Here is a 13,065-nt window from a genome sequence, read left to right as displayed (position 1 = left end):
AAAGGAGTGGAAAGGCCTGGGATTGGTACATGCTAGGATGTTGCAGGAACAAAAATGGAACAGTTTATCTTATTGCAGGAGACTAGCAATACCCAGGAATGGCAATACCCAGGAATGACTTACATAAAATGGATCAAAAGATACCTCCCACCAGAAGTGGCATAAGTAAAATGGTTAAAGCAGCTGTTCCCAACGTGGTGCCCACAGATACTGTGGTGTCCCCTGAGGTTTAGTCAGGTGCCCACATGCATTTTCACAAGCAGTAAAAAATCACTATTCCAACAAAAAATGCTGTTATAATTCGGTGCCCGTTACTTTTTCTTTTAAATTCCAATGTGCCCTTGGGCACATAAATGTTGGGAACCTCTGGGTTATAGGGTACTTAACATGAATTAACATACTTTAATGGGAGAATGCTCCCATTGTAAGCATCTTTATGACAGTTTAAAAGGTAACCTGTAACACTGCCCTGAGTCTCTGGTCTATGTTGCTTTTAACTATATTTTAGAGAGTTCCAACACAAAATAAGATTATGTTACAACAGCTTAATAATTCATTAGACTATTGTCATTCTATACAGAAGTTTAGGATAAACTGTGGGTCCTGGCTCTGTTGGAGAAAGGGAAAATGGAAGGGAAGGATGAGGTAAAAAAAAAATCTCTCAGTATTGGTGGGCATCCTGGACTTAAACTGCTTCTAATGCCTTTTGCAAACAGATTGGAGCAATACTCTACCCTCACATACTGAGCAACCACTAGAATCATTTAGCCAGGTACAGTGAAAACAAACCTGAGAAACTGGCCTCCTAAAAGCTCACTCCTACACAAGGAAAATTTCTGGGGAAAACCTGGACCCACATAAGTTAAGGGGAGTTTTGTGCATACAGACGTTCGAGTTTGGACTTCACCCTAAATCAAACATATTAAACATTCTAAAATATTTAGGCATAGCTTAGCTTGAAGATGAAAGCAAAAAAGACTAGGTTAGTAATTTAAAAGATACTAGGTGAAAGTATTTAACTTTATGTCTCCTAGCAACATGCATCATGTCCTCACATACAAATAGGATTATGTCAGTGAGCAAAGTTGAGAAACCAAATTCTACTACTTAATAGTTTATTATCAGTGACTGGATGTTTGAATTAATTTACTTGACAGGACAACTTAAAGAGGATCCATAACTGGCCTGGAGAAGACAAGGAAAAAAGAAAGAAAAGTACACACACAAAAGGCACAACCCAAACAAAACTTACAGGCCTTTCTATTAAATCAATGCAAGGCTGCAGATCCAGTCCAAAATCAATGAAGTTCCATTCTATACCCTCTCGCTGGTACTCTTCCTGTTCCAGGATGAACATGGTGTGGTTGAACAATTGCTGCAACTTCTCATTGGTATAGTTGATACAGAGTTGCTCAAAAGAGTTCAGCTACAAAATATTTAGTGAATGAGTCAAATAATTCAATAGCAGGTTTATCATCATTACATACATTGAAAGAAATGTTCACAGAGTAAAGATCTCATTCTATTATAGTTGCCTTTAATTTTATAAGAAGTTTGCCAGGTGTAAAATTATTCAGTAATAGTTCAAATCACTGGCAAAATACTGTTACCACCATCACCTGTAGTGGACAGAAGACTGCTATGCAACAGGAACAACCCCCCCAACCTCTGGCCAAAACCTGCTACCAAAAAATAGATGGTTATTCACGGGTAGATACACTTCAAGAATAGAAATTGTGGCTTCTCAGTTTTTGCCATCATAAGCTAGAGTAGCCACAACCTTTACATTTCCTAAAACTAATTAAATACTTCATGAAGTCTTTGTTGCATCTTGCAAGTAATCATTTTACTGCTGTCAGTCAAATCAGAAATTATCGCAAGTGCTTTACAGGGAAACTAGTTTGTAAAGATATGCATTATTTCCTAATAGTTTGCTTTATGATATACCTCAAAGATCTCAAATCCAGCAATATCCAGAATGCCAATAAAAGACGCTCCCTGTCGTTTGGTCCTATCCAGAGCTTTATTAATTCGGTGAACAAGCCAGCGGAAGAGACGTTCATAGGTGGCTTTTGCCAAGGCTTCCACTGCAAAATCTGCCTGGAAGTCAAAATATATTACACTTATTATAATAAATAAGAATATTTTGGAATAAATCATATTATAATAAACATATATTCAAGATTTTAAAATCGTACTAAACATCAAAATAACAGATACGTTTTCACAAATAACTGCTCAAAAGAACTTAGAAGTGTAATATAGTCAATTCCACCGAACTAAGAAAACAAACAGTACAGATTTTCATTTGGTTAGCAATGAAAACAAATTAATTTTTAAGCAACATATTAGGTGTTCTGAAAATGTGATACTTACAATTGTATGAGAATCGAGACCAGCAGGAGGTAAAAGATTTTTCTTGTATTCTATACATTCTTTGGTTTTGCCAAATAAAACTATTTAATACAATAATTTGTTTAAAGAGGAACTAGAATGATCATGACTAACTTTAAGCAGCTTTCAGTGAATTTAAATGAAATGTAGTGTATAGAAATAAAGTAAAGCTACAAGTCTCACAACTTACTTGTTCTTTAGTTTGGGCTTTCTGAACATAGTCTCTGCCAACTTTAATGCGCGGTGTAAGTATAGCCCTGGTAAACTCCATTACATTCATTCCCAGGAGGTGGCAGAGTTTCTGTGCAACTGAAGTTAAAAAACCCAAAAACAAACAGAAACAAGAAAAAGAAGAAAAGAAAATGCTAAGATACTTGAATATTCAAATTGCCACAGCAACTAGTTAGAATATTAAGGCAAACGGCTCTTGAACTTGTGACTGGCTTAGTAATTTTTATTAAAAACTCAAAATTAGTCTTATTATATACAAGGCTGATTGTTGTTAAATTATAGCTTATATCTGTAAGGAGCCTGTGTATAGACACAGACCCCTAGCTTTCCATTACAATTCATTTGTCTTTTGTTATAGAATGCCAGATGTTACTAGCTTAAGAAAATGGGTAGGAGCCTCACATTTTAGCAAGTGACAGACTCAATACTACTAAGGCTTCCTATAATGCACTGCTGCGTTTCAGTGCAGGCAAGTATGTCAATGGATTGCTATGGCTATTTATGACTATGCTGCACCACACCATGCAGAACATTTTTCCATCTGTGGGGCTCCTGGAAGGGCTGGAACTTGGGGGCATGGCTAGCAGGGGCAGCGCCTACCACCACCACCACCAAAATCCTAGGTACAAAGCTCTGTTGGGTATACATTTCAGCAGTGGCAGGTGACTAAATGGCTGTATTAATAACCTATGTGGCACTGCTGCCACTGATCTGGATGTGGTCCATAAGGACATGCAAGTTTGACACCCCTGGTTTAAAGTATCTGATACAGGACAATATGAAAGGCAGATTATTAAGTAAATAGGCTATGGACTTTTTCTGGTTTGGCAACACCTCTACTATTTTTTACTCTTTCCTTCTATATGCATATTCTTTCCTAATTGAATTTACTATTAATAACATAGGCATTTGGACTTGACTATCAGATTCATTTTTGAGGTTAAGATATTCTTAGGTTTAGAGCTAAGTATTTTTCTCAAGTTTCCCAAGCCTCCTCAGGAAAATATCTAGTATGATAATGATAACAACAACAGCCTCTCTTTATTTTTTCCAATATGATATTTAACAAAACAACTGATTTTCTCTTCTACAAAGTAGGAAACTGCTTGTTCTGGAACAGGTGTTAGAAAGTTAGTACATATAAATTACCACCTGCATTTTATTAGTATTGAACATACTGTAATCTACCTTCAAAGCTCCAGGTTCCATATACTGGTTATACTGCTAACAAAGTTCTAGTGCTGATTACCAGAATTTGGAGAGGCATCTTATTTTGCTCATGTAAGAGGCATAGTTTTCTTATCCTATTATTGAGTGCAAGTACACAATTTCTCTCTCACCCCTGAGGCTAACCTCATTTAACCCTGCAGAGTGCACAGCTCTCCTGTCCACGGTAGTTAAATGCCTCTGGAAACAGACCTCTATGCAGGAAGCAGGAGACTTTCCATCCAATTTAATAGGAAATTCAAACTCGTGCTAAATAAAATGTCCAGCTGCTTAGAATCCTCTCCCCCTCTGACAACATAGGCTGTTTATGCATGAAGAGGATCACTAACAGTTAAAGCACTTGCTCCAGACACCCTCTCTCTCTGAGCTCCCCACCCCCAACCAGCTTCAAGGTGCTTGGACTTATGCCTCCTATGCCCTAGCATACTGGATGCTTGCAAGCATGCCTCCTATGCCTCCAGCACATTGGACTTATGTCTCCTCACAAGTGTCCATAGCTGGGGCATAGCATCTCCCACCCTCTTTCTCTTGAAGCTGGCACTGGGCAGCCAACAGCTAGAGTTATGGGGCCAGAAGAAATGCATGCAGAGAAGCAGCCCAAGGAAGAGGGTCCTGGCCTGCCCTTGAAGATTGGGAGCTCTGAGTTCTGGCTCTTGCTCCTAAGGATGTTTATGAATTTTAACCAAATGCATCATGGACACTGACTTATAGCTGAAGTCATGTAGTTATAATCCAGAGTAATGCCATGACTTACATTTTAGTAATAGGGAAATGACCTAGCTTCATGGAGTTGCAGCAGTGCAAGCTAGGGGGTTGGGGCTAAGGGGGATGACTTGTTTACACTGCACAGAGCATTCCAAAAATGAAACACCAATCCTTAGCATGCCCAACTCCACCCTCTGGTATAAACTGGGTGTTGCAGCAAGTCGTATCGCAGAAGAAAGTGGGACAGTGAACAAGAGTTAGCTGGTATCCCATGCAGCAAGGTAGACTAGCCACAGAGTACTGGAAAAGGCTGAATCATGTACACACGTGGGTTTATCTCCATCATGGAAAGTCAGGGACCTTGAGGTTTGCTACTAGTAATCCATCAGGCTCTCTCTTCCTCCCCAGACACACACTCTTCCCTGTTAAGGATTCTGGGTAATATCTTCCAACAAATTGTTCCTGTAATGAGGACTGCCATTGGAAGGTTTTCCAAAAAGTCCAGTCTGGGCATCTATTTCAGCCAATGGGGAGAGCCCTCCTTCTTGTGTACAGTATGACATGATGAAGCCTGCTTTCTGCAACTGGTACCATTTAGGTAGTTTGCCCAATGTAATGCAAAAAATACACACATCGCAGAGACAAGGGCTCAGTCCCCCTTGTCAGACCAGTATGCACCTTCCTGAGCCAGTCAGTCAGGCTCCCTCTTGCCTGTTTTCCATGTTTCCAAGTTGCTTTCCCTCTTGGCTGGCCAGAGAGCTAGCCTCCACAGGAGGGAGTTTTTGGTTCTGTCTGGTCTATAGCCATCTCAGAGGGATGCAAGTATAAAATCTGGGTCTCTCTCTTACCTCTGACTTAACCTAAGACATCTGTGGCTTTATGGCTCCCTCTGTGTGTTACAAGTACTGTACAATTAATTGTGTAATTGTGCATTTACCTTGAGATCAGCTACACCTGCAAAGTAGCTATTACATGATAAAAAGCTCCAATCAGCTAAAAAGTTAGCCAATGTGTACTAAGTTTACAGACGGTCAAAAATGTGTACTAATTTTTCAGATGGTTGCAACTGAGCTTTAATTTGCACATGTAATAGGGTCTCCTCCGCAGCTGAGAGCCTGAGTGCTGACAGACAGGGATGTACCATGCCTAGCATGAAACCCCCGAGGCCTAGGAAATGTGGCTACCATAATCCCCAAGGTTCGGTGCTGCATGAAACCCCTGGGCTCTCATGGGGTTCTTGGGAATGCTAGTGCTTCACCTGTAGACAGGAATGAGGCACCCTGCAGCTGACAGAGCTCTGTGTGAGGCATAGCCAGGACCCAGAACCCATCAGCTGCAGGGATTCTCAGTCCCAGCTGTGCCCTCAAAGGGGGCTCCCAGCCATGGGTGCCTGCTCTTTGCTGATGCAGGGAAAGCCCAGGATTGGGCTCCCCTTAAACTGGCAATAAGGTGTAATTGGATTCAATGTGTAATCCCACAATCATATCTCCTGCTATTCATGTGTGCCATGGCAGGAAGTGCAATTGTGTGGATCATGCATTAGATCCAGTCATGTCTTTACCTGCACATGCAGAGAGTCTGGAAATTATTTCTGCTTCCTATCCAAATGGAAAAGCTTCCTGTTTGCTTAAAAACAAAATTCTGCTCTTTCAGATTTGGAATATTACCCCTGAAGTATCTCTCCGATGAACTAAAATTGCAATGTGCCTGGATTAATCTGTGAAATAATCAAGGGGGTAGAGAGAAATAAGTGCATCTTTAAGGGCAGAGCCATCCCTAGGTGTGTGCAGGGCCCAGGGCATAAAAGCCTGTGTAGGCAGGGGGATTGGCAAGTGGCTAGAGTGCAAAGCTGGTGGCACATGGCAGCTGTGTGTAGTGGTGGCACCCTTGGTGGGGCCTGTACAGCACTGTCTGCAGGGACCCCAAGGAACAGCTCTGTTTAAAGACAATTACGTAATACTATGTTGTGACCATTTATAGGAGGTTTTTGGTGCCTGTTTAATTGTGTTTAGCTAGACTTTTTCAACCTGATAGGAATTTATATAGAAGGTACTGTCACAAATCATAATGGTTTATAATTTAAACCCAGAAACATAAGAACAACTTTGTTCTCGTGTCTGCATTGAAATATTTTTTATTTGGATACTGTGGAAAGATACATGCCAAACATCTGACTTAAAATTATTTTAAATACAAAAATTATTTGCTTTATAAATCAAGTTTTGAAATCTTAATTACAAAAGGTAATTATTAACTCATGACATCATTAATATGGAGCATAGAGTGACTAACTAAATACAGTTCCACTGAAATCCAGCCTTTCCTAACACAAGGGGCCAGTAAGAGAGCTTGTACTGAGAGCTTGTAGTCACAGCTGTTTAGAGTGTCTAAACAGCTTAGTTTAATGTTTTATTTATTCATTTAAAGAAAAGGGAAGGGAAAAAAAAGATTCCAACGCTATCTTTGGACATCAAAACAACCAAAATTCACTGAAGTTCAGGTGAGTTTTAAATTACTTTCAGATGAAGCCTTCCACAACAGGATTTAGAAGGCTAGAACCCCAGTACTAGACTGAAACATCCTGAGGGACTAGTCTCCATAATTAAGCAGCCCTTCCAATACTAAACTAACTAACCTTTAAAGCATTCACTGATACAATAAATGCTAGGTCACACTGCCCTGCCATTTCAGAAATCAGATATTCTAAATACAGTGTTTAATTTCAGACATGTCACAAAGGAAATTCTGTATAGATTCAGGATTCTGACATCTGGCAACATAACCAATGTCAAGAGTCAAAGTAAATAAAGCAATTCAAATGCACACTTTTCTCCTGTTGTTTAAGCCTTTGCTGATAAGCAATTAATGAAGCTACAAGTACAATACTTGCTCAGAATTCAGAAGGAACGTAAAACTTTTGGTGTCTGCTGACAGAGTTAATTTCTGTACAAATGAAGATGACAGCAGAGAATAATAGAGTTTTAAGAGCTTCCTTATACTGTTATATTCAAGACCTCTCCCTGGCAGTGAACTTTACAGAAGCTCAGAAAATTGTACTTGTACTCTGATGCATGATGAATACATTTTAGTCATAAAAATAACAACCTGTCATACAACACATAAGAGGCCCTTAAATACGGCCAATTTACCTGTATTTTCTGGCATAGAAGCCTGATCAGTATTCCTCTCCTTCTTGAAGGAAATATTACCAAATTGCAGTACTGAGGACACCACTTTCAGCATTGCTGTGTCAAAAGACAAACAACACAGCAGTTGACAGAATAAGGGTCATCTTAACCAAACACTCTCATATACATACTTCCCACCCATATTTTCAGCATGCATATAAGCTCAGGAAAAAAAAAAAAAGAATTAAAATAAGGCAAAAGGTAAAGAAATGTTTACCATAGACTCTTGATGCATTCAAGCTAGATCAGCTAAGTCTGTCAACACTTTTCATTTGGTTTATAGATACCTTCACAAAAAGCAAAAACCAAGTGGCTTCTGGAAATCACAAGAGCTTAATAACTTACATAAGATCTCTTCATGGGAAAAGCCCATTATGTGCATGGCTTCCATAGTCTCCTGAAAGTTATCTTTGTCTTGCTGCCCAGGAATGGGGATGTAGCCATTGGATAAAAATCTGTAATTGTTAAATCCTTCAAGCAGCAAGTCAGCTGTAGCGGTGGAAAAATTAAATCCAAGATAAAAGCTTTGCACATGTTTATTTTTCATTTAGTTTAGTTTTCTTTACAAAAAAATAGAATACCATTTTATTCAGTTAATGAATCGGCATTTAAATGAGATGATTATAGGCCATTATACCAACTCAGCAGTTCATTTTTTTCTAACTCTAGACCAATGATTCTCAAATCAGGGTGCCGAGAGAACTTTAAGGGTGCTGCAGAGTGCTACACAAAAGGTGTATAATCATGATTCAAAGGATACACCCAGAGATTTCAGGTAGAAAAACCACTGTTGGAAATATACTGGCTTCTTGTGGTCTTTAAGAGTTCTCTGCAACAGAAGAATTCCTCTATTTTTTGTGTGTGGAAAAATAAGAGCAAACTAAGAGCTGCCAATTTTGAGAGTTCTAACGCGACATGACTTGAGTCCAAAAGGGCTGAAAACTTTTCTAGACATAAGATAAGAGTTCCAAGATATGTAGCCAACTTCACTATCTTTTTAATATTAAAAAGATGCAGTTACTTCCAACTGGATTTATAACTACCTGGATTAGGTCTTTGCGCTGGATAACTACATGCTTTCCTGTCTATGTGTTACTGCATTATTATTAAGATCCTCTAAAGAAGGCCTTAACATGCATGTTCCTTCTACCCATGTGTGATGGCCATCCAAGTAAAAACTAAATTAAAATGTTAGTATTTTCTAAGTGTTAATGATCACCTTGATGTTCTAAACCACTGGCTTCTCTAACATTAAGGGGAAAAAAAAATCAGGTTTTCAAAAGTGCATTTCCAAATATGTGTGAATCTCTGAGGGTATAAATAAATATTGCCTTTATGCCACGAGAACAACCTTTGGGGTGGCACAAAGGCAGAGCAAATAGACATCTATACAATTTGCTGTACCATAAAATGCCCAAATTGGTGGCTGTGATAGCTTCTGCTGCCTTATTGCAGTAAATACTTGTTAACTTTATGGCACAAGAGCTTTGGCAGTCCTTGGCTACTCCTTCTCACCAGCTGCCTCTGGCAGGTGTGCCCAGGGTTTGAGGGCCCCAAAATTGCAAACCCTGGGAATGCCTGACTGACTTTTCTCCCAGCAAATCACTAGGACACATCTCTGTAAGCCAGGAAATCGTGGCTTTCTCCACTAACAGAGGCATTCCACAAAGATTCATCTCTGCAAATGGGGAATGTCGCCTACTGTCCTACAGGATCAATGAGTGAGATGACTGGTGTTGTGCACGTTGCCCAATGAAGTGGATCAGCTGCGCCTGATCAGCTTATGCTTTAAAATTGTAAGCAAACTGAATCTAAAAAGAACCTTCATGTGTGGATAAATGCTCTAGTAGATGTTAGTCTGCACACACACACAACTAAAAATATTGACCCACTTTTATGTTAATCTTGACTGATTTAAAATGCCAAGATCAGCCACTGCTCAAAAGCAGTACATCTTCAAAGTAGTTATTATTAGGGGTGTATGAAATGGGCCATGTTCAATTCAGATCCGGCCCGAATTGAGGGACAGTTATTCTATTTGGCTGAATCCAAATCTGAAGTTTCAGTGCTGATTTGGAGCATCAGCGATTTGGCCATAGTTTTAAATGGTTTTCCTACATACTTCAAGGTACCAGGTGTGGCTCATGAATGCTGAGATGCTGGGGTAGATGGAGTATCCCACAGGAGTGTGGGAGGCTTCCCCACATGCTCTGTGGTGGACCTGGAAGTGGACCAGAAGTGATTCTGGCCTGCTTCCGGGTCCACCGCCAAGCGCGTTGGGGACCCCCTTGTGCTTCTGTGGGATGCTCCATCTGCCCCAGCATCTCAGCATTCATGAGCCACCTGGTCTTGAGGTATGTAGAAAGAACATTTAAAGCCGTGTCTATATCCGAATCACTGAATCTCTCTGAATCGATTTGGAGGGTTCCGATTTGATTTGGAGAGCTTAAACGGTCTCCTGATTTGATTCGGAGATCTGGCTGCCAAATTGGGCTGAATTGAATCAGTGACTGAAGCTTTGCACAGCCCTAGTTATTATACCATGCAATGGTAATTCTTAGTTAATAAGGGATGGAGTTATTCACCATAACCACTCCTCTGGAAAGTTAGTGTGAATGTTTAGGTAGTATGTGAAAACTACATCAATTAAACAGAGGAAGAGAGAGGATTCACTGTCAACAGCAGCTGATAACAACTCTTGGAATAAGTACCACACTAAAATGTTTTTCCTTGGCCTTTCATTGAGTTTTGACCAATGGCTTGGAATTCTGCCCAGTATGCATCTGGCTGTTGCTACCAATATGCTTTGTCACTGGCCACCTGCAGACACTTTAGTTTCAGTTCCTGGCTAGGAGTTAGTGGACTGACTGAATGAGCCACAAAGCCTTATATAGCCTGCACTGGCCCAGAACTTGTGATGTGCAAGTTGAATGGACAATACTCTGGACATGCAACAAATTATCTGAACAATAGATCTCTTGCAGTATAACAATGAATGAATGATCAAATGAATAAAATGAGTAAGTGAATAAATGAATGAGTGAAAACAGCTGTCCTTTTTTCACTCCATCAGACCTTTATTTTTTCAAGCCCATAACACAGCTCATACTTCACTCAGTTCTTTCTGAACTTACTAGCTTTAGAGTTTACACAGTGAAGTTACAAAATGGGGTTTGTGACTTACACTTCAGGTGTTCTCCTGCCCCTGCTAGCAGCTGATAGAAGATATGAAATGTTCTTTCATCTTTGGCCTGACGAACAGCACGAGATTTTTCCAACAAGTCTGATCATATGCAGTTAAGGAACTTGCACTTCACACCTTTATATGACAGATTCAAAAGCTATGCCTCAAAATAAATGATGTAATTTAATAGCAACGGTGGTGTGTAGATGAAACAAGGGGCGTGCGTGCACAATACTTTAAAGTGGGCTAAATGCTTTTGCACTGCTTTAATGGTGTTGGTGTTTGCATGCCTCAGCAGCGTATTGCTCATTAAATTCCATCCGCTATAGAAAATTTGGTGGTGTAATGCACCTTAAATGACTTGGGGTGCAGCAAACTAAAACTCCTCCGAGGAATTTTAGTTTGCTACCCCTACAGCCATGGAGCGAAGCACCGAGCTCTGTGCAGATCTGTGGCTCTGCAGGAAGCCCTGCAGGCAGCCTGGCAGCAGTCTGGGAAAGCAGACTCTGCCCAAGAAAAGCAGTGTGCCTGATTTCCTGCCCCACCCCACCTGAGCCTGCCTGCCCGAACTGTGCGTGGGCCCAGTGCTTCCCTCCGCAGCTGCGGTGTCCCCTGGGACCACCAGACCTGGGTGCGCATGGGCAGTTGCCTGTGGGGGGGCCCTGCCACTGCTGCAGAGGGAAGAACTAGCTCCTCCACACCCCAGGGACCACTCCACCCACCAGCAGCTCGCCCTCCCCTCCCCACCACCAGAGAGACAGGTAAGTCAGCAGGGTGTGTGCATGACCGGGGGGGTGGGGAGAGACCCTAAATTGAAGCAGCGTTTTCAAAAACCCACTGCTTCAATGTAGGGCCCTTGTTTCATCTACACATACCCAAAAGTGTTAGAGAGAGGTTTGTTTGGTGCTCATCAACAAAAAGAAAGCTGTTGTGCTTTATAGCAGAGATCCTCTTGTGAGGCCTATAACTGGTTTTTTAAGATGCCTATATAACTCACCCTACCTGCAACTTTAGTAGCAACTAGGGTCTGCAAGTGAATTATTGAATATGCAATGAACACTCAACTGCAAGACACATCTGTTGTTTAAAGTTGTACCTTTTCATGAATTTACATTTCAGAATAAGGAAATCATTTATATATGCTGCATCCTTAGAATATAGTCAGACAATCCAGTAGTTTTTAGTAAGTACCATATTTACTCAATTCTGAGACAAAATTAAGTCAACTCACCAACAATTAGACTTTAGACATGGAAAATTCTAAAATTTAGTTTTCCTGGTCTAGAATCTAATTGTTGAAGGGGAAGGGGGGATCATCTTAAATTCAAAGTCATCTTAGAATCAATTAAATATGGTATTAATTGTGATGTTCTGAGTAGCACTTCTTGACAAAAAAGATAAGTTATTTTCCTATTTTCCAACAAAAATACATTATAGGTCAATGGAAGCATTCATTCTGATGTCATACTACTGAAGTAGGATACAAGTCTCAATGTTGGCCCCAACAATATAACCAGTAACATCAAAGTTAATTCTGATGAACTTGCCCTGCAAAGGAAACAGGTTAGTTTCCTGAAATTGCCATCATCTATATTAAAGCATATTCCTACTTAAAAATGCAATTTGTTACAATTCAGTCTTAAAATGATTAATATGCATTTGGTATAGATTACAAAGCAACAAGATACCACTTACGCACAGTTATATTCCTTTAAAAACATTAAACCATTATAAAATCAGATGTACTGTAAATAAAACAATATTTTTTTCTGGTAAAAAGTAATTCGAGGTTCATGTGGATTCCAGTGTCATTTAAGTTTTCAGATAGATGAAAGGTACACAAGTGTGTTGAGACCAGTTGGAAATACACTTTTCTGAAGTAAATTCTTTGTCTACCTCCTTTCAGCTTCAACATTAAAACCACTAGGAAAGACTGGGGGGGGTGCAGAGAAGGGGAACAGAAGAAACAAAAAGCAAGCAAGCAGCTTAAGTAAAATCCTAGCATACAGGTGGCAAGTGGTAACTTTCCCATGTGGCTGATAATGTCGCCTATAAATGCTGTGTACATGCGCACACCCAGGAGTGCAGACTGGCTGCTTGGAGAGCAGTGTCGGGCTGGTAAGTTTGTTGTGGGGG

At 40.2% G+C, this 13,065-nt stretch overlaps 1 protein-coding gene across 1 annotated transcript in view; it reads right to left on the bottom strand.

Annotated features, from left to right (window-relative positions):
* Positions 1 to 13,065, bottom strand: part of MYH10 (myosin heavy chain 10) — a 96,322-nt gene that overhangs the window by 55,225 nt on the left and 28,032 nt on the right. Inside the window, exons 7-13 of the mRNA XM_019542830.1 lie at positions 12,414 to 12,477; positions 10,930 to 11,028; positions 8,091 to 8,234; positions 7,707 to 7,802; positions 2,585 to 2,703; positions 1,948 to 2,100; positions 1,253 to 1,426 (exon numbers count right to left, since the gene is read on the bottom strand). Of these exons, the coding sequence (XP_019398375.1) occupies positions 1,253 to 1,426; positions 1,948 to 2,100; positions 2,585 to 2,703; positions 7,707 to 7,802; positions 8,091 to 8,234; positions 10,930 to 11,028; positions 12,414 to 12,477 (849 nt within the window). The remainder of the gene's footprint in view (positions 1 to 1,252; positions 1,427 to 1,947; positions 2,101 to 2,584; positions 2,704 to 7,706; positions 7,803 to 8,090; positions 8,235 to 10,929; positions 11,029 to 12,413; positions 12,478 to 13,065) is intronic.

The sequence above is a fragment of the Crocodylus porosus genome, unplaced genomic scaffold, assembly GCF_001723895.1.
Source record: "Crocodylus porosus isolate Cpor-Errol unplaced genomic scaffold, CroPor_comp1, whole genome shotgun sequence".
In the NCBI taxonomy this organism is placed as follows: domain Eukaryota; kingdom Metazoa; phylum Chordata; order Crocodylia; family Crocodylidae; genus Crocodylus; species Crocodylus porosus.
Note: the sequence above shows the minus strand (reverse complement) of the source record. Positions and strands in the feature narration are given on the sequence as shown.